General features: G+C 45.8%; 1 protein-coding gene across 1 annotated transcript; it reads left to right on the top strand.

Moving 5' to 3' along the window:
* The first annotated feature begins 202 nt into the window (after window positions 1–202).
* LOC125556128 (sugar transport protein 7) lies at window positions 203–2,913 on the top strand. The gene is made up of 3 exons (XM_048718914.2): window positions 203–440; window positions 1,112–1,428; window positions 1,516–2,913. The coding sequence occupies exons 1-3, from the start codon at window positions 299–301 to the stop codon at window positions 2,641–2,643; spliced, it is 1,587 nt and encodes a 528-aa protein (XP_048574871.1). The 5' UTR covers window positions 203–298; the 3' UTR covers window positions 2,644–2,913.
* Window positions 2,914–22,554: the final 19,641 nt, after the last annotated feature.

Raw genomic sequence — 22,554 nt, 5'->3', positions numbered from 1 at the left:
GAGAGCGGCGCCACGTGCACACGCTCCCGCTGAGTGCCTTGATGGCGCGATCGTTGATCGACCGGCGCGAGCTGGCCTAGAGGCCATGTCGGCGTCGTGCGTGTCGCGAACACCTGATGTGATGGCGATGTCACTCGCCCCCGCCACTCCCCACTGCCGTCGCTCCCCTCTGAGGAGCTACAAAAGCTAGCGCCCGCATCGCTTATGCTATGTGTAGAGAGAGCAGTTCCTTCGGCTGAACGTAGGCACACCCCTAGCTTGACTTGAATTCCAGGAGAGGAGAGGAGAGGAGCAGGAGATGGCTGGCAGCATGGCTCCGCTGGGTGTGAAGAAGGAGAGGGCGGCGGAGTACAAGGGCCACATGACGTTCGCCGTCGCCATGGCGTGCATCGTCGCCGCCATCGGGGGTTCCATCTTCGGCTATGACATCGGGATCTCCGGTACGTAACCACCCACCTAGCAGGTGCATGAACAATCATGTCGTTCTATCCTTTTTTTTTATAATCTCGGCTGAGTCACTTGGGGTTGGGTTGTACGAGTGTGGCTGCTTCTCTGCCGTGCCGTAGGCAAAGATGCTTTTTTTTTTCTTTAGCATATCGTGGGCAAAGATGCTAACCTTGCTTAGAGGCCGAAAGCTGCAAACATATGGAGACCTCCTATGGAAGGAAGGAGAGTGTTTTGAGGGAGCAAAGGACACTCACAACGCATGCTTTTAGACGACTTGCAGGGGTATCACAACACGCTGCAGTGCCAGTGCGATACCTGAAACTTTGATTTCTGTCCCAAACTCTTCATAATTGCATGGATTTTTTTTCATGAACATCAAGCTATATATTTAAGCGCGAGTGCTAGATCCAGCAATTGACATCACAAGTTGTTATGTCCATGTAAGTCACCATAGACGCGCTCTAGACACAAGGCACGACAACACATGGTGTAAAGAGATCATGTGTATGAGGTTTTTTCCATGCATAAACTAACGTGAAAACCCCAGCTCTCACTCCTATGAGATGGATCCGACAAATGGTTTGAGCTATAAAACAATTTTCCTTTCCTTCTTAATGTGTTGATGTCATTCCGTGTCTCACTCTTATTGCGCATATTGTAACAGGAGTGAACACCATGGACCCGTTCCTCGAGAGGTTCTTCCCGGCGGTGTTCCGGCGAAAGAACTTGGTGACCCTGAATAACTACTGCAAGTACGACAACCAGGCCCTCTCCGCCTTCACCTCCATCCTCTACCTCTCCGGCCAAGTCTCTACGCTTGCAGCCGCACCGGTGACAAGGAACTATGGCCGTCGCGCCAGTATTATCTGCGGCGGCATCAGCTTCCTCATCGGCGCAGCCCTAAACGCCGCGGCTGCGGACCTCACGACGTTGATCCTCGGCCGCGTCATGCTTGGCGTCGGCATCGGTTTCGGCAATCAGGTGTGGTAAGCTCACACATACGGAGAGTGGGTGATTGCATGTGCTTATAGAACTGCCACTTCAACAAAGTTCTTGATGCCATCATAGGCTGTGCCGCTGTACTTGTCGGAGATGGCGCCGGCGCACCTCCGCGGCGGGCTGAACATGATGTTTCAGCTCGCGACGACGCTTGGCATCTTCTCGGCGAACATGATCAACTACGGCACGCAGAAAATCAAGCCGTGGGGGTGGCGACTCTCGCTCGGCCTCGTGGCAGCACCGGCGCTGTTGATGACGGTGGGCGGGTTCCTCCTCCCGGAGACGCCGAATAGCCTCATCGAGCGCGGGCACGATGAGGAGGGCCGGCGCGTGCTGGAGCTGATCCGTGGCACCACGGACGTCGACGCTGAGTTCACGGACATGGCGGAGGCGAGTGAACTGGCCAACACCATCAAGCATCCGTTCCGGAACATCCTCGAGCGGCGCAACCGGCCGCAGCTGGTGATGGCCGTGTGCATGCCGGCGTTTCAGATCCTGACGGGCATCAACTCTATCCTGTTCTACGCGCCGGTGTTGTTCCAGAGCATGGGCTTCGGCGCCAGCTGGTCCCTCTACTCGTCTATGCTCACCGGCGCCGTACTCTTGTTCTCCACGCTCATTTCAATCGCCACCGTCGACCGCCTCGGTAGGAGGAAGCTCCTCATCAGCGGCGGCATCCTAATGATCATCTGCCAGGTGATCGTGGCGGCGATACTGGGGGTGGAGTTCGGCTCGGACAAGCATCTATCGCGGGGCTGCTCGACCGCGGTGGTCTTCGTGATCTGCCTCTTCATGCTCGCGTTCGGGTGGTCGTGGGGTCCGCTAGGGTGGACGGTACCGAGCGAGATCTTTCCGCTGGAGACGCGCTCGGCGGGGCAGAGCATCACGGTGGCCGTCAACCTCTTCTTCACCTTCGTCATCGCGCAGGCGTTCCTGTCGCTGCTATGCGTCTTCAAGTACGCCATCTTCATCTTCTTCGCCGGCTGGATCGCCGTCATGACCGCCTTCGTCTATGTCTTCCTGCCGGAGACCAAGGGCGTGCCGATTGAGGAGATGGTGCTGCTCTGGAGCAAGCATAGATTCTGGAAGAACATCATGCCGGCAATGCCGACGATGCCGCTCGAGGACGGCTGGGGACCCGGTGACGGCCGTGGGGATAGTGCTCTTGCAGGAGCTGATTGCAACGTTCACAAGTGAAGATCATTATCAAAGAACCACGACTGTTTTGATAGGAGCACATGCACGCGTCGTACGTACGCTTATATAGCATGCGCAGGGCGTGATCACCATTTGTCCTAGCGTGCCTAAGGAGACGCACATGCACATATATATAGTGGTACTGGTGTGGTGTTAGTCATCTCCAGTATTTTGTACGGGATGCCAGTTTGTGTATTTGACCTGTGCCCTCTCGGTCTCTTTCGATCGATGGAGGTAAGCACTCCGATCTGTGCATTCTATTAAAACGGATCACTAAGCATGTAATTTAGAGATGACAAAAATGTATGTCTACGATGAGTTATAGCTTAATCTTATTTTTAATAACTAGCTATTCTTAAAAACATGATGAGATATATTGTCCTAGGAGACCATCTCTTAAATAAGAGAAGACAATTTTTTTTAATGATTTCTCTCTCTTTCATCTTAGCATTTATTATACGTGGCACTCCTAAAATAGTAACATTATACATTGCCCTGAGGGCATCTAAAACATAGACCTCTAAAAGGACACGGTATTTTATCCGCAGCCAGACCCTTTTTCTCGCTCGTAGAGTTATTTAAAGTACTCTTGTTTGTGTTGTGATTCAAGGGTTCTGTTTGGGCACGGTTGATATTTTCAGGCTTAACTACGCTGTCATCATCCTCATTCCTAAAGTCTGTTGGGGAACGTTGCAGAAAACAAAAATTTTCCTACTCGTTTCACCAAGATCCATCTAGGAGTTCATCTAGCAACGAGCCATCGGATGCATCTACGTACCTTTGTAGATGGCGTGCGGAAGCGTTCAAAGAACGGTGATGATGTAGTCGTACACGACGTGATCCAAATCACCGATGACCAAGCGCCGAACGGACGGCACCTCCGCGTTCAACACACGTACAGGACGGGAGACGTCTCCTCCTTCTTGATCCAGCAAGGGAAGAGGAGAGGTTGATGAAGATCCAGCAGCACGACGGCGTGGTGGTGGATGCAGGGCGTCACAGTAGCAGGGCTTCGCCTATACTACGAGGGAGAGACGTAACGGGGAGAGAGGGAGGCGCCAGGGGCTGGGGTATGAAGTCCCTCCTCTCCCCCACTATATATAGGGGTGCCAGGGGGGGGGGCGCCGGCCCTAGTAGATGGCATCTACTAGGGAGGGGGGGGGGGGGGCGGCGGCCTAGGGTGGGGGGCTTGCCCCCCAAGCAAGGGGGCGCCCCCCTTTAGGGTTTCCCCCAACCCTAGCCGCATGGGCCCTTGGGGGGTGGCGCCCCAGCCCACTATGGGCTGGGATCCCTCCCACTTCAGCCCATGGGGCCCCCCGGGATAGGTGGCCCCACCCGGTGGACCCCCGGGACCCTTCCGGTGGTCCCGGTACAATACCGGTGACCCCGAAACTTGTCCCGATGGCCGAAATAGCACTTCCTATATATAATTCTTTACCTCCGGACTATTCCGGAACTCCTCGTGACGTCCGGGATCTCATCCGGGACTCCGAACAACATTCGGGTTACTGCATATACATATCTTCACAACCCTAGCGTCACTGAACCTTAAGTGTGTAGACCCTACGGGTTCGGGAGACAAGCAGACATGACCGAGATGACTCTCCGGTCAATAACCAACAGCGGGATCTGGATACCCATGTTGGCTCCCACATGCTCCACGATGATCTCATCGGATGAACCACGATGTCGAGGATTCAATCAACCCCGTATGCAATTCCCTTTGTCAATCGATATGTTACTTGCCTGAGATTCGATCGTCGGTATCCCAATACCTCGTTCAATCTCGTTACCGGCAAGTCACTTTACTCGTACCGTAATGCATGATCCCGTGACCAGACACTTGGTCACTTTGAGCTCATTATGATGATGCATTACCGAGTGGGCCCGGTGATACCTCTCCGTCATACGGAGTGACAAATCCCAGTCTTGATCCGTGTCAACCCAACAGACACTTTCGAAGATACCCGTAGTATACCTTTATAGTCACCCAGTTACGTTGTGACGTTTGGTAGACCCAAAGCACTCCTACGGTATCCGGGAGTTACACGATCTCATGGTCTAAGGAAAAGATACTTTGACATTGGAAAACTCTAGCAAACGAACTATACGATCTGGTGCTATGTTTAGGATTGGGTCTTGTCCATCACATCATTCTCCTAATGATGTGATCTCGTCATCAATGACATCCAGTGTCCATAGTCAGGAAACCATGACTATCTGTTGATCAACGAGCTAGTCAACTAGAGGCTTACTAGGGACATGTTGGTGTCTGCTATTCACACATGTATTATGATTTCCGGATAACACAATTATAGCATGAATAAAGACAATTATCATGAATAAGGAAATATAATAATAATGCTTTTATTATTGCCTCTAGGGCATATTTCCAACAGTCTCCCACTTGCACTAGAGTCAATAATCTAGTTACATTGTGATGAATCGAACACCCATGGAATTCTGGTGTTGATCATGTTTTGCTCTAGGGAGAGGTTTAGTCAACGGATCCGCTATATTCAGGTTCGTATGTACTTTACAAATCTCTATGTCTCCATCTTGAACATTTTCACGAATGGAGTTGAAGCGACGCTTGATGTGCCTTGTCTGCTTGTGAAACCTGGGCTCCTTGGCAAGTGCAATAGCTCTAGTGTTGTCACAAAAGAGTTTGATTGGCCCCGACGCATTGGGTATGACTCCTAGGTCGGTGATGAACTCCTTCACCCATATTGCTTCTTGTGCTGCCTCCGAGGCTGTCATGTACTCCGCTTCACATGTAGATCCCGCCACGACGCTCTGCTTGCAGCTGCACCAGCTCACTGCTCCACCATTCAACATATACACGTATCCGGTTTGTGACTTAGAGTCATCCAGATCTGTGTCGAAGCTAGAGTCGACGTAACCCTTTACGACGAGCTCTTCGTCACCTCCATAAACGAGAAACATTTCCTTAGTCCTTTTCAGGTACTTCAGGATATTCTTGACCGCTGTCCAGTGTTCCTTGTCGGGATTACTTTGGTATCTGCCTACCAAACTTACGGCAAGGTTTACATCAGGTCTGGTACACAGCATGGCATACATAATAGAACCTATGGCTGAGGCATAGGGGATGACACTCATCTCTTCTATTTCTTCTGCCGTGGTCGGACATTGAGCTGAGCTCAATTTCACACCTTGTAACACAGGTAAGAACCCCTTCTTAGAATGATCCATATTGAACTTCTTCAATATCTTATCAAGGTATGTGCTTTGTGAAAGACCTATGAGGCGTCTTGATCTATCTCTATAGATTTTGATGCCTAATATATAAGCAGCTTCTCCAAGGTCCTTCATTGAAAAACTCTTATTCAAGTAGGCCTTGATGCTGTCCAAGAGTTCTATATCATTTCCCATCAATAGTATGTCATCTACATATAATATGAGAAATGCTACAGAGCTCCCACTCACTTTCTTGTAAACGCAGGCTTCTCCATAAGTCTGCGTAAACCCAAACGCTTTGATCATCTCATCAAAGCGAATGTTCCAACTCCGAGATGCTTGCACCAGCCCATAAATCGAGCGTTGGAGCTTGCACACCTTGTCAACATTCTTAGGATCGACAAAACCTTCCGGCTGCATCATATACAATTCTTCCTTAAGGAAACCATTAAGGAATGCCGTTTTGACGTCCATTTGCCAAATTTCATAATCATAAAATGCGGCAATTGCTAACATGATTCGGACGGACTTCAGCTTCGCTACCGGTGAGAAAGTCTCATCGTAGTCAACCCCTTGAACTTGTCGATAACCCTTAGCGACAAGCCTAGCTTTATAGATGGTCACATTACCATCCGCGTCAGTCTTCCTCTTAAAGATCCATTTATTTTCTATGGCTCGCCGTTCAACGGGCAAGTCAGTCAAAGTCCATACTTCGTTTTCATACATGGATCCTATCTCGGATTTCATGGCTTCCAGCCATTTTTCGGAATCCGGGCCCGCCATCGCTTCTTCATAGTTTGAAGGTTCACCGTTGTCTAACAACATGATTTCCAGGACAGGGTTGCCGTACCACTCTGGTGCGGAACGTGTCCTTGTGGACCTTCGAATTTCAGTAGGAGCTTGATCAGAAGTATCTTGAACATCATCATTAACCTCCTCTCTAGTCGGTGCTGGCACCTCAGGAACATTTTCTTGAGTTGCGCCATTTTCCGGTTCAAGAGGTAATACTTCATCAAGCTCTACTTTCCTCCCACTTACTTCTTTCGAGAGAAACTCTTTCTCTAGAAAGGACCCATTCTTGGCAACAAAGATCTTACCTTCGGATCTGAGGTAGAAGGTGTACCCAATAGTTTCTTTTGGGTATCCTATGAAGATGCATTTTTCCGACTTGGGTTCGAGCTTCTCAGGTTGAAGTTTCTTCACATAAGCATCGCATCCCCAAACCTTTAGAAACGACAGCTTAGGTTTCTTCCCAAACCATAATTCATACGGTGTCGTCTCAACGGATTTCGACGGAGCCCTATTTAAAGTGAATGCGGCAGTCTCTAAAGCATAGCCCCAAAAAGATAGCGGTAAATCGGTAAGAGACATCATAGACCGCACCATATCCAATAGAGTGCGATTACGACGTTCGGACACACCGTTACGCTGAGGTGTTCCAGGCGGCGTGAGTTGTGAAACTATTCCACATTTTCTTAAGTGTGTGCCAAATTCGTGACTCAAGTATTCTCCTCCACGATCTGATCATAGAAACTTGATTTTCCTGTCACGTTGATTCTCAACCTCACTCTGAAATTCCTTGAACTTTTCAAAGGTTTCAGACTTGTGTTTCATTAAGTAGACATACCCATATCTACTCAAGTCATCAGTGAGGGTGAGAACATAACGATAACCACCGCGAGCCTCAACACTCATTGGACCGCACACATCAGTATGTATGATTTCCAATAAGTTGGTTGCTCGCTCCATTGTTCCTGAGAACGGAGTCTTGGTCATTTTACCCATAAGGCATGGTTCGCACGTGTCAAATGATTCATAATCAAGAGACTCCAAAAGTCCATCTGTATGGAGCTTCTTCATGCGTTTGACACCTATGTGACCAAGGCGGCAGTGCCACAAGTATGTGGTGCTATCATTATCAACTTTACATCTTTTGGTACTCATACTATGAACATATGTAGCAATACGCTCGAGATTCATTAAGAATAAACCATTCACCATAGGAGCATGACCATAAAACATATCTCTCATATAAATGGAACAACCATTATTCTCAGATTTAAATGAGTAGCCATCTCGAATTAAACGAGATCCCGATACAATGTTCATGCTCAAAGCTGGCACTAAATAACAGTTATTGAGGTTTAAAACTAATCCCGTAGGTAAATGTAGAGGCAGCGTGCCGACGGCGATCACATCAACCTTGGAACCATTCCCGACGCGCATCGTCACCTCGTCCTTCGCCAGTCTCCGTTTATTTCGCAGCTCCTGCTGTGAGTTACAAATATGAGCAACGGCACCAGTATCAAATACCCAGGAGTCACTACGAGTACTGGTAAGGTACACATCAATTACATGTATATCAAATATACCTTTGGTGTTGCCGGCCTTCTTGTCCGCTAAGTACTTGGGGCAGTTCCGTTTCCAGTGACCCTTCCCTTTGCAATAAAAGCACTCTGTCTCAGGCTTGGGTCCATTCTTTGGCTTCTTCCCGGCAGCTTGCTTGCCGGGCGCGGCAATTTCCTTGCCGTCCTTCTTGGAGTTCTTTTTACCCTTGCCTTTCTTGAACTTAGTGGTTTTATTGACCATCAACACTTGATGTTCCTTCTTGACTTCTACCTCCGCTGATTTCAGCATTGAGAACAATTCAGGAATGGTCTTTTGCATCCCCTGCATGTTGAAGTTCATCACAAAGCTCTTGTAGCTAGGTGGAAGCGACTGGAGGATTCTGTCAATGACCGCGTCATCCGGGAGATTAACTCCCAGCTGAGACAAGCGGTTATGTAACCCAGACATAGTGAGTATGTGCTCACTGACAGAACTATTTTCCTCCATCTTACAGCTGAAGAACTTATCGGAGACTTCATATCTCTCGATCCGGGCATGAGCTTGAAAAACCATTTTCAGCTCTTCGAACATCTCATATGCTCCATGTCTCTCAAAATGCTTTTGGAGCCCCGGCTCTAAGCTGTAAAGCATGCCGCACTGAACGAGGGAGTAGTCGTCAACACGTGTCTGCCAAGCGTTCATAACGTCTTGGTTCTGTGGGACGGGTGGATCACCTAGCGGTGCTTGTAGGACATAATCTTTCTTGGCAGCTATGAGGATGATCCTCAGGTTCCGGACCCAGTCCGTATAGTTGCTGCCATCGTCTTTCAGCTTGGTTTTCTCTAGGAACGCGTTGAAGTTGAGGACTACGTGGGCCATTTGATCTACAAGACATAGTGTAAAATATATTTAGACTAAGTTCATGATAATTAAGTTCATCTAATCAAATTATTAATGAACTCCCACTTAGATTAGACATCCCTCTAGTCATCTAAGTATTACATGATCCGGGTTAACTAGACCGTGTCCGATCATCACGTGAGACGGACTAGTCAACGTCGGTGAACATCTTCATGTTGATCGTATCTTCTATACGACTCATGCTCGACCTTTCGGTCTTCTGTGTTCCGAGGCCATGTCTGTACATGCTAGGCTTGTCAAGTTAACCCTACGTGTTTTGCATGTGTTCTGAGGCCATGTCTGTACATGCTTGGCTCGTCAACACCCGTTGTATCTGAACGTAAGGATCCATCACACCCGATCATCACGGCGTGCTTAGAAACGACGAACTTTAGCAACGGTGCACAGTTAGGGGAGAAAACTTCTTGAAATTGTTATGAGGGATCATCTTATTTACTACCGTCGTTCTAAGTAAACAAGATGCAAAACATGATAAACATCACATGCAATCAAATAATAAACATGACATGATATGGCCAATATCACATAGCTCCTTTGATCTCCATCTTGGGGCTCCATGATCATCTTGTCACCGGCTTGACACCATGATCTCCATCATCATGATCTCCATCATCGTGCCTCCATGAAGTTGCTCGCCAACTATTACTTCTACTACTATGGCTAACACGTTTAGCAATAAAGTAAAGTAATTTACATGGCGATTCTCGATGACACGCAGGTCATATAAAAGAATAAAGACAACTCCTATGGCTCCTGCCGGTTGTCATACTCATCGACATGCAAGTCGTGATTCCTATTACAATAACATGAACATCTCATACATCACATATAGATCATTCATCATTCATCACAACTTTGGCCATATCATATCACAAACCACTTGCTGCAAAAACAAGTTAGACGTCCTCTAATTGTTGTTGCAAGTTTTACGTGGCTGAATTAGGGTTCTAGCAAGAACGTCTTCTTACCTACGTTAAAGCCACAACGTGATTTGTCAACTTCTATTTACCCTTCATAAGGACCCTGTTCATCGAATCCGCTCCAACTAAAGTGGGAGAGACAGACACCCGCCAGCCACCTTATGCAACTAGTGCATGTTAGTCGGTGGAACCGGTCTCACGTAAGCGTACGTGTAAGGTTGGTCCGGGCCGCTTCATCCCACAATACCGCTGAAGCAAGAAAAGACTAGTAACGGCAAGAAAGTTGACAAATCTACGCCCACAACTAATTGTGTTCTACTCGCGCAAGAAGAACTACGCATAGACCTAGCTCATGATGCCACTGTTGGGGAACGTTGCAGAAAACAAAAATTTTCCTACTCGTTTCACCAAGATCCATCTAGGAGTTCATCTAGCAACGAGCCATCGGATGCATCTACGTACCTTTGTAGATGGCGTGCGGAAGCGTTCAAAGAACGGTGATGATGTAGTCGTACACGACGTGATCCAAATCACCGATGACCAAGCGCCGAACGGACGGCACCTCCGCGTTCAACACACGTACGGGACGGGAGACGTCTCCTCCTTCTTGATCCAGCAAGGGAAGAGGAGAGGTTGATGAATATCCAGCAGCACGACGGCGTGGTGGTGGATGCAGGGCGTCACAGTAGCAGGGCTTCGCCTATACTACGAGGGAGAGACGTAACGGGGAGAGAGGGAGGCGCCAGGGGCTGGGGTATGAAGTCCCTCCTCTCCCCCACTATATATAGGGGTGCCAGGGGGGGCGCCGGCCCTAGTAGATGGCATCTACTAGGGAGGGGGGGGCGGCGGCCTAGGGTGGGGGGCTTGCCCCCCAAGCAAGGGGCCGCCCCCCTTTAGGGTTTCCCCCAACCCTAGCCGCATGGGCCCTTGGGGGGTGGCGCCCCAGCCCACTATGGGCTGGGATCCCTCCCACTTCAGCCCATGGGGCCCCCCGGGATAGGTGGCCCCACCTGGTGGACCCCCAGGACCCTTCCGGTGGTCCCGGTACAATACCGGTGACCCCGAAACTTGTCCCGATGGCCGAAACAGCACTTCCTATATATAATTCTTTACCTCCGGACTATTCCGGAACTCCTCGTGACGTCCGGGATATCATCCGGGACTCCGAACAACATTCGGGTTACTACATATACATATCTTCACAACCCTAGCGTCACCGAACCTTAAGTGTGTAGACCCTACGGGTTCGGGAGACAAGCAGACATGACCGAGACGACTCTCCGGTCAATAACCAACAGCGGGATCTGGATACCCATGTTGGCTCCCACATGCTCCACGATGATCTCATCGGATGAACCACGATGTCGAGGATTCAATCAACTCCGTATGCAATTCCCTTTGTCAATCGATATGTTACTTGCCTGAGATTCGATCGTCGGTATCCCAATACCTCGTTCAATCTCGTTACCGGCAAGTCACTTTACTCGTACCGTAATGCATGATCCCGTGACCAGACACTTGGTCACTTTGAGCTCATTATGATGATGCATTACCGAGTGGGCCCGGTGATACCTCTCCGTCATACGGAGTGACAAATCCCAGTCTTGATCCGTGTCAACCCAACAGACACTTTCGAAGATACCCGTAGTATACCTTTATAGTCACCCAGTTACGTTGTGACGTTTGGTAGACCCAAAGCACTCCTACGGTATCCGGGAGTTACACGATCTCATGGTCTAAGGAAAAGATACTTTGACATTGGAAAACTCTAGCAAACGAACTATACGATCTGGTGCTATGTTTAGGATTGGGTCTTGTCCATCACATCATTCTCCTAATGATGTGATCTCGTCATCAATGACATCCAATGTCCATAGTCAGGAAACCATGACTATCTGTTGATCAACGAGCTAGTCAACTAGAGGCTTACTAGGGACATGTTGGTGTCTGCTATTCACACATGTATTATGATTTCCGGATAACACAATTATAGCATGAATAAAGACAATTATCATGAACAAGGAAATATAATAATAATGCTTTTATTATTGCCTCTAGGGCATATTTCCAACAAAGTCAAGGGCGCGGACCTGATCTCTTAATTCAGACCTATTGCCCTTATTAATAACTTTGGGAAGTTCCCCGTCATAGGCTATGCCTCTCGTCCCTCACCTGTTGCACACCGTACTCTTTCCCCTTATCAGTTTGCCTTTGTTAAAGGGCGATTCATCCTGGACGGAGTTCTTTGTCTTCACGAAATTATCCATGACGTTCGTAAGAAAGGTAGAAAAGCGGTAATCCTTAAGCTAGACTTTGAGAAAGCTTATGACTCGGTCAGTTGAAAGTTTTTACAGCAAGTCCTACTGGCAAAAGGCTCTGAAGGAGCCTTTGTCTATAGGGTCATGCAATTGGTGTCGGTTGGTCACACATCGGTGTCGGTGAATGGTAGGGTGAGCAATTTCTTCCATAACTCCATGGGCCTCAGACACGGCGATCCGGCTTCCCCTATCTTGTTTAATTTCGTTGCAGATGCTCTCTCCAACATCCTATCTAGGGCGGCTGCGGCCGAGCACATCTCCCCTGTCAGTTCTCACCTCATTCCAGAGGGGATCACTCACCTCCAATATGCTGATGACACGATTATTATGGTCAAATTAAACGACGCTTGCATTACCCACCTTAAGTTCTTACTGCTTTGTTTTGAGACTTGTCGGGGCTCAAGATTAATTCCGTAAAGAGTGAAGTGATCGTTACTGGGGTTTCCGATGCTGAGGCGCTGCATGTCTCTCAACTACTGAACTGTTCTTTAGGCTCCTTTCCTCTAAAATACCTCGGGCTACCTATCTCCTCTGATAATGTTTTGGCAAAAGATTTTGCCCCTGCGGTGGCCAAAGTAGGCAATCGTGTCATGCCTTGGAGGGGCAGATACAATACTCAGACTGGTAAGATTGCCCTAATCAATGTTGGGGAACGTTGCATGGGAAACAAAAAAATTTCTACGCTCACTAAGATCAATCTAGGAGATGAACATCTACGAGAGGAGAGATTGGATCTACATACCCTTGTAGATCGCTGAGCAGAAGCGTTCAGAAACGTGGTTGATGTAGTCGAACGTCTTCGCGATCCAATCACGATCCATCCCGCGAACGTCTTCGCGATCCAATCTCAATCCGTCCCGCGAACTCCCGATCCAAGTGCCGAACAGACGGCACCTCCGCGTTCAACACATGTATGACTTGATGACACTTTCACCTACTCGATCCAGCGAGCGATGGTGAAGTAGTAGCTCGAGTCCTCCGGCAGCACGATGATACGTCTACAACGTATCTATAATTTTTTGATTGTTTCATGCTATTATATTATCCATCTTGGATGTTTTATATGCATTTATATGCTATTTTATATGATTTTTGGGACTAACCTATTAACCTAGAGCCCAGTGCCAGTTTTTTTTCCTTGTTTTTGAGTATCGCAGAAAAGGAAAACCAAACGGAGCCCAATTGACTTGAAATTTCATGGAGATTATTTCTGGACCAGAAGAAGCCCACGGAGTATCGGAGATGGGCCAGAAGAGTCCCGAGGCACCCACGAGGGTGGGGGGCGCGCCCTACCCCCCGGGCGCGCCCCCTACCTCGTGGCCACCTCAGGGACCCTCTGACTTGTTCCTGAGGCCAACATCTCTTATATATACCCAAACTTCCAGAACATAACCTAGATCGGGACTTCCGCCGCTGCAAGCCTATGTAGCCACTGAAAACCAATCTAGACCCGTTTCGGCACCCTGCCGGAGGGGGGGGGGGATCCCTCTCCGGTGGCCATCTTCATCATCCCGGCGCTCTCCATGACGAGGAGGGAGTAGTTCACCCTCGGGGCTGAGGTTATGTACTAGTAGCTATGTGTTTGATCTCTCTCTCTCTCTCTCGTGTTCTTGATTTGGCATGATCTTGATGTATCACGAGCTTTGCTATTATAGTTGGATCTTATGATGTTTCTCCCCCTCTATCTCCTTGTGATGAATTGAGTTTTCCCTTTGAAGTTATCTTATTGGATTGAGTCTTTAAGGATTTGAGAACACTTGATGTATGTCTTGCATGTGCTTATCTGTGGTGACATTGGGATATTCACGTGAGCCACTTGATGTATGTTTTGGTGATCAACTTGTGAGTTCCGTGACCTCGTGAACTTATGCATAGGGGTTGGCACACGTTTTCATCTTGACTCTCCGGTAGAAACTTTGGGGCACTCTTTGAAGTTCTTTGTGTTGGTTGAATAGATGAATCTGAGATTGTGTGATGCATATCATATAATCATACCCACGGATACTTGAGGTGACATTGGAGTATCTAGGTGACATTACGGTTTTGGTTGATTTGTGTCTTGATGTGTTATTTTATTACGAACTCTAGGGCTGTTTGTGACACTTATAGGAATAGCCCAACGGATTGATCGGAAAGAATTACTTTGAGGTGGTTTCGTACCCTACAATAATCTCTTCGTTTGTTCTCCTCTATTAGTGACTTTGGAGTGACTCTTTGTTGCATGTTGAGGGATAGTTATATGATCCAATTATGTTATTATTGTTGAGAGAACTTGCACTAGTGAAAGTATGAACCATAGGCCTTGTTTCAACGCATTGCAATACCATTTTCACTCACTTTTACCACTTGCTACCTTGTTGTTCTTATATTTTTAGATTACAAAAACCTTTATAAACCTCTGCACTTGGAGGCCCAACAACGTCTTTAGATCTTGCAATCGAGTCTTTCAGTCTCTTGTTTTATCACTAGTTTAGTCTATAAATGAAAACTACAAAAAAATGGAATTAAGGTTGCCTCATATGCTTCATCTTTTTAATGTCTTTCGTGAAAATAAGGATTCCGATAATTGTGCCAAAGTGTTAAAATAAGAATGTATTAAAATGTTTGGCACTAAATCTTTGGATGATGAGCATGATTGCAATGTTGTTAGTATGAATTCTTTGAATATCCGTGATGCTAATGATATGCAAAGCCACGAGCTTGGGGATGCTATGTTTGATGAAGATGATATTTTTTGTCCCCCAAGTTTTGATGAGCAAATTTATTTTGATGATAGCATGCCTCCTATTTATGATGATTATATTGATGAAAGTGGGTTTGAAAGAGTGTCAACTTTAGGAAGTAATGATCCCACTATTTTGGAGGGTGTTGAATCTTATTGTGATAAATATGAAAGTGGGTTTAGAGAGGTCATGACTTTAGTTAATGTTAATCCCACTATTTTGGAAGAGTGTCAACTTAGCATACATGTGGATCGTGTTAAGAATATGTTTTGTGATAGCTATATTATTGAATTTGCTTATGATCCTACATGTAATTATTATGAGGGAGGAACATATGCTTGTAGGAATTGCAATAATATCAAGTTTCCTCTCTATGTGTTGAAAATCTTGAAGATTTGCTTGTTTTACCTTCCTATGCAAGTTGATTCTTGTTACCACAAGTTGTTTGCTCACATACTCCCTATGCATAGGAAGTGGGTTAGACTGAAATGTGCTAGTCATATTCTTCATGATGCTCTCTTTATGTTTCAATTCTTATCCTTTATGTGAGCATCATTGAAATCATCATGCCTAGCTAGGGGCGTTAAATGATAGCGCTTGTTGGGAGGCAACCCAAGTTTATTTTTGTTCTTTGCTTGTTGATCCTGTTTAGTAATAAATAATTCATCTAGCTTCTGTTATGATTGTGTTTTTTATGTTATAATTAGTGTTTGTGCCAAGTAAAGCCTTTAGGATCTTCTTGGGTGATTATTGTTTGATCTTGCTGATAAAAACAGAAAGTATGCGCTCACGAAAATAATTTTCATTTTTACCAGAGAGCGATAAAATACCAATTCCAACTAAAGGAGATGAATATACAAATTTCCTAGGACTTCCTAATTTCTCAGGATTTTTGGAGTTACAGAAGTATTCGAGAGCTACAGACTACTACAAACTGTTCTGTTTTTCGCAGATTCTGTTTTCGATGCATAGTTTGCTTGTTTTCTAGTTTCTATGGCTTATATTGCTTAATATAAATTGTAGAAATGATATGGTATAGTAGGCATAATGTGAGAAAAATTATTAATCTTGTCTTGACAGTACCTAAGTGGTGATTTGCTTTCTTATACTAACGGGGCTTACGAGTTTTCTGTTGAGTTTTGTGTTGTGAAGTTTTCAAGTTTTGGGTAAAGATTCGATGGACTATGGAATAAGGAGTGGCAAGAGCCTAAGCTTGGGGATGCCCAAGGCACCCCAAGGTAATATTCAAGGACAACCAATAGCCTAAGCCTAGGGATGCCCCGGATGGCATCCCCTCTTTCGTCTTCGTTCATCGGTAACTTAACTTGTGGCTATATTTTTATTCACCACATGATATGTGTTTTGCTTGGAGCATCATTTTATTTTATTTTGTTTTGCTTTCTATTTGAATAAAATACCAAGATCTGAAATTCTTGAATGTTAGAGAGTCTTCACATAGTTGCATAATTATTCAACTACTCATTGATCTTCACTTATATCTTTCAGAGTAGTTTGTCATTTGCTCTAGTGCTTCACTTATATCCTTTTAGAGCACGGCGGTGGTTTTATTTTGAAGAAATAGATGAACTCTCATGCTTCACTTATATAATTTTGAGAGTCCTAAACAACATGGTAATTTTCTTTGGTTATGAAACTAGTCCTAATATGATGGGCATCCAAGTTGGGTATAATAAAAACTTTCATATAGAGTGCATTGAATACTATGAGAAGTTTGATACTTGATAACTGTTTTGAGATATAAAGATGGTGATATTAGAGTTGTGCTAGTTGAGTAATTGTGAAATTGAGAAATACTTGTGTTGAGGTCTGCAAGTCCAGTAGCATGCACGTATGGTAACCGTTGTGTGACAAATTTGAAGCATGAGGTGTTCTTTGATTGCCTTCCTTATGAGTGGCGGTCGGGGACGAGCGATGGACTTTTCCTACCAATCTATCTCCCTAGGAGCATGCGCGTAGTGCTTTGGGTTTGATGACTTGTAGATTTTTGCAATAAGTATGTGAGTTCTTTATGACTAATGTTGAGTTCATGGATTATACGCACTCTCACCCTTCCATCACTGCTAGCCTCTTCAGTACCGTGCATTGCCCTTTCTCACCTTGAGAGTCGGTGCAAACTTCGCCAGTGCATCCAACCCCCATGATATGATATGCTCTATCACGCATAAACCTCCTTATATCTTCCTCAAAACAGCCACCATACCTACCTATTATGGCATTTCCATAGCCATTCCGAGATATATTGCCATGCAACTGTCCACCGTTATGTTTATTATGACACGCTCCATCATTGTCATATTGCCTTGCAAGATCACGTAGTTGACATCGTATTTGTGGCAAAGTCACCATGCATAATTTCATACATGTTAATCTTGATTCGTTGCCCATCCCGGTACACCGCCGGAGGCATTCATATAGAGTCATACTTTGTTCTAGTATTGAGTTGTAATCTTTGAGTTGTAAATAAATAGAAGTGTGATGATCATCATTAATAGAGCATTGTCCCAAAAAGAAAAAAAAGGGGAAGGCCAAATGAAAAAAGGCCAAAAAAGAAAAAAAAATAGGACAATGCTACTATCCTTTTTCCACACTTGTGCTTCAAAGTAGCACCATGATCTTCATGATAGAGAGTATCTTATATTGTCACTTTCATATACTAGTGGAATTTTTCATTATAGAACTTGGCTTGCATTTTCGAACAATGGTCTTCCTCAAAATGCCCTAGGTCTTCGTGAGCAAGGAAGTTGGATGCACACCCACTTAGTTTCTTTTGTTGAGCTTTCATACATTTATAGCTCTAGTGCATCCGTTGCATGGCAATCCCTACTCCTCGCATTGACATCAATTGACGGGCATCTCCATAGCCCGTTGATTAGTCGCGTCAATGTGAGACTTTCAAATTTTTAGTCTTCTCCACGCAGCCCCATCATCATATTCTATTCCACCCATAGTGCTATGTCCATGGATCACGCTCATGTATTGCGTGAAAGTTGAAAAAGTTTGAGAATACTAAAGTGTGAAACAATTGCTTGGCTTGTCATCGGGGTTGTGCATGATGAGAGAATTTTGTGTGACGAAAATGAAGCAACGCCAAACTATATGATTTTGTAGGGATGAGCATTCTTTGGCTATGTTATTTTGATAAGACATAATTGCCTGGCTTGTATGCTTGAAGTATTATTATTTTTATGTCAATATTAAACTTTTGTCTTGAATTTTATGGATCTGAATATTCTTGCCACAATAAAGAAAATTACATTGAAAATTATGTTAGGTAGCATTCCACATCAAAAAATTTATTTTTATCATTTACCTACTCGAGGACGAGCAGGAATTAAGCTCGGGGATGCTTGATACGTCTCCAACGTATTTATAATTTTTGATTGTTCCATGCTATTATATTATCCATCTAGGATGTTTTATATGCATTTATATGCTATTTTATATGATTTTTGGGACTAACCTATTAACCTAGAGCCTAGTGCCAGTTTCTGTTTTTCCTTGTTTTTGAGTATCGCAGAAGAGGAAAACCAAACGGAGTCCAATTGACCTGAAATTTCACGGAGATTATTTTTGGACCAGAAGAAGCCCATGGAGTATTGGAGATGGGCCAGAAGAGTCCCGAGGCACCTACGAGGGTGGGGCGCGTGCCCTACCCCCTGGGCGCACCCCCTACCTCGTGGCCGCCTCGGGGACCCCCCTGACTTGTTCCCGACGCCAACATCTCTTATATACCCAAACTTCTAGAACATTACCTAGATCGGGAGTTCCGCCACCGCAAGCCTCTGTAACCATCGAAAACCAATATAGACCCGTTCCGGCACCCTGTTGGAGGGGGGGGGGAATCCCTCTTCGGTGGCCACCTTCATTATCCCGGCGCTCTCTGTGACGAGGAGGGAGTAGTTCACCCTCGGGGCTGAGGGTATGTACCAGTAGCTATGTGTTTGATCTCTCTCTCTCTCTCGTGTTCTTGATTTGGCACGATCTTGATGTATCGCGAGCTTTGCTATTATAGTTGGATCTTATGATGTTTCTCCCCCTCTATCTCCTTGTGATGAATTGAGTTTTCCCTTTGAAGTTATCATATCGTATTGAGTCTTTAAGGATTTGAGAACACTTGATGTATGTCTTGCATGCGCTTATCTGTGGTGACAATGGGATATTGACGTGATCCACTTGATGTATGTTTTGGTGATCAACTTGCGAGTTCCGTGACCTCGTGAACTTATGCATAGGGGTTGGGACACGTTTTCGTCTTGACTCTCCGTTAGAAACTTTGGGGCACTCTTTGAAGTTCTTTGTGTTGGTTGAATAGATGAATCTGAGATTGTGTGATGCATATCATATAATCATACCCACACATACTTGAGGTGACATTGGAGTATCTAGGTGACATTAGGGTTTTGGTTGATTTGTGTCTTAAGGTGTTATTCTACTACGAACTCTAGGGATGTTTGTGACACTTATAGGAATAGCCCAACGGATTGATCGGAAAGAATAACTTTGAGGTGGTTTCGTACCCTACCATAATCTCTTCCTTTGTTCTCCGCTATTAGTGACTTTGGAGTGACTCTTTGTTGCATGTTGAGGGATAGTTATGTGATCCAGTTATGTTATTATTGTTTAGAGAACTTGCACTAGTGAAAGTATGAATCCTAGGCCTTGTTTCAACGCATTGCAATACTGTCTTCGCTCACTTTTACCACTTGCTACCTTGCTGTTTTTATATTTTCAAATTACAAAAACCTTTATCTACCATCCATATTGCACTTGTATCATCACCATCTCTTCGCCGAACTAGTGCACCTATACAATTTACCATTGTATTGGGTGTGTTGGGGACACAAGAGACTCTTTGTTATTTGGTTGCAGGGTTGTTTGAGAGAGACCATCTTCATCCTACGCCTCCCACGGATTGATAAACCTTAGGTCATCCACTTGAGGGAAATTTGCTACTGTCCTACAAACCTCTGCACTTGGAGGCCCAACAACGTCTACAAGAAGAAGGTTGTGTATTAGATATCACACGACGGCGTGGTGGCGGTGGTGGCGTCGGAATCTCAACAGAACTTCGCTAAGCGCTACGGAGAGGAAGAAGGCTACAAGCGAGAGGAGGGGAAGCACCGTGGCGTATGAGGGTGTGGCTGCCCTCTCTCTACCTCTCTATGTATAGGGGAAGGGAGGAGGGGGTGGCGTCCCTAGGGTTTCCCCTAGGGGGGCGGCGGCCAGGGCAGATGGGATCTCCCCTAGGGTGACTTCCCCCCCAAGCTGGGTGGAGGGAACCCTAGAGGGGCGCCCCAACCCTCCTGGTTACGTGAGATGGGGTGAGGGGGGCACTCAGCCCCTTACTGGGCTAGTTTGTCCCCTCCCCTTGGCCCATGGGGCCGCCCAACACTTTCCGCCCCCCGAAACCCCTTTCGGTGACGCTGGTCATCACCCGGTACCCCCGAAACAATTCTGGACTCCAATACCCTTCATCCAATATATCAATCTTCACCTCCGGACCCTTCTGGAGTTCCCCGTGATGTTCGAGATCTCATCCGAGACTCCGAACAACCTTTGGTAACCACCATAACAACTCAACTATTCTTATATCGTCACCAAACGTTAAGTGTGTAGACCCTGCGGGTTCGAGAACTGTGCAGACATGACCGAGGCACCTCTACGGTCAATAACCAATAGCGGGACCTAGATGCCCACATTGGTTCCTACATATTCTACGAAGATCTTATCGGTCGAACCTCGATGTCAAGGATTCAGCTAATCCCGTATGCAGTTCCCTTTGTCTATCGGTATGTTACTTGCCCGAGATTCGATCGTCGGTATCTCCATACCTAGTTCAATCTCGTTACCGGGAAGTCTCTTTACTCATTCCGTAATACAAGATCCCGTGGCTAACTCATTATTCATATTGCTTGAAAGCTCATTGTGATACTTTAGTATCGAGTGGGCCCTGAGATACATCTTCTTCATACAGAGTCACAAATCCCAGTCTTCGTCCATGCCAACTCAATAGACACCCTTGGAGATACCTGTAGAGCAGCTTTATAGTCACCCAATTACGTTGCGACGTTTGGTACACACAAGGTACTCCTCCGGTGTTATTGAGTTGCATGATCTCATGGTCATAGGAACATATACTTGACATGCGTAAAACGATAGCAATAAATTTTATACGATCATATGTTACGTTTATAGTTTGGGTCTTGTCCATCACATCATTCTCCTAATGATGTGATCCCGTTATCAAATGACAACTCATGTCCATGGCTAGGAAACCATAGCCATCTTTGATCAACGAGCTAGTCCGGTAGAGGCTTACTAGGGACATGTTGTTGTCTATGTATCCACACATGTATCTAAGTTTCCAATCAATACAATTCTAGCATGGATAATAAATGATTATCGTGAACAGGGAAATATGATAATAACTAATTTATTATTGCCTCTAGGGCATATTTCCAACAATCAATGCTTGTTTGTCATCCCTTCCCATGTTTCTGATGGCTTTCTACCTCCTCTCTAATGGCACCCATGCCGGGTTTGACAAGCACGGGGGTGCTTTCTACTGGAATGCGGCTCATAATAAACGCAAGTGCAGATAGGTGAAATGGGAACACATTTGCAGGCCCAAGAACCTTGGGGGTTGGGTATTATCAATACCTTGATCATTAACAAGTGTCTTATTATCAAATGGTGGTGGAAGATCATGACTAATTCTGAGGACCCACTCTGGTTTAACATTCTTAAAGCAAAGTATTTCCCTAATTCTAGTCCTATGTTTGCTTCGGCCGTGGGAGCATCTCAATTTTCGAAAGACCTAGTTAAAGTTTGGCCGATGTTCAAATCTCTTGTCAAATTTGTTGTTCACAATGGCAGGTCCATGCAATTTTGGCATGATTGGTGGTGTGGTATGGCCCCGCTGGCGGTTTCCTTTCCGGTTCTTTACTCTTACTGACCGAACCCTGACACTATAGGAATCGGGCACTTTGCCGTCTGCCATAGCTGACGACAAAGGCATGCCTGGCGGACGACAAAGGCCTTTGTCGTCAGCCATCAGACGGCAATAGGTCTGGCTGAATAGGCTATGACGACCCACAAGTATAGGGGATCTATCGTAGTCCTTTCGATAAGTAAGAGTGTCGAACCCAACGAGGAGCAGAAGGAAATGATAAGCGGTTTTCAGCAAGGTATTCTCTGCAAGCACTGAAATTATAGATAACAGATAGTTTTGTGATAAGATAATTGGTAACGAGCAACAAGGAACAAAAGTAAATAAAGTGCAGCAAGGTGGCCCAATCCCTTTTGTAGCAAAGGACAAGCCTGGACAAATTCTTATATAGAGAAAAGCGCTCCCGAGGACACATGGGAATTATTGTCAAGCTAGTTTTCATCATGTTCATATGATTCGCGTTCGGTACTTTGATAATCTGATATGTGGGTGGACCGGTGCTTGGGTGTTGTTCTTACTTGGACAAGCATCCC

This window comes from Triticum urartu, chromosome 5A, assembly GCF_056163025.1.
Source record: "Triticum urartu cultivar PI428250 chromosome 5A, HENAU_Tu73, whole genome shotgun sequence".
Classification (NCBI taxonomy): Eukaryota; Viridiplantae; Streptophyta; class Magnoliopsida; order Poales; family Poaceae; genus Triticum; species Triticum urartu.
Note: the sequence above shows the minus strand (reverse complement) of the source record. Positions and strands in the feature narration are given on the sequence as shown.

What these genes read in the sequence shown, in the direction of transcription:
- LOC125556128 (XM_048718914.2), top strand. Translation starts at nt 299, where the DNA reads ATGGCTGGCAGCATGGCTCCGCTGGGTGTGAAGAAGGAGAGGGCGGCG. An exon ending in CTATGACATCGGGATCTCCG is followed by an intron (nt 441 to 1,111) that starts GTACGTAACCAC and finishes ATATTGTAACAG; the next exon opens with GAGTGAACACCATGGACCCG. An exon ending in GCATCGGTTTCGGCAATCAG is followed by an intron (nt 1,429 to 1,515) that starts GTGTGGTAAGCT and finishes ATGCCATCATAG; the next exon opens with GCTGTGCCGCTGTACTTGTC.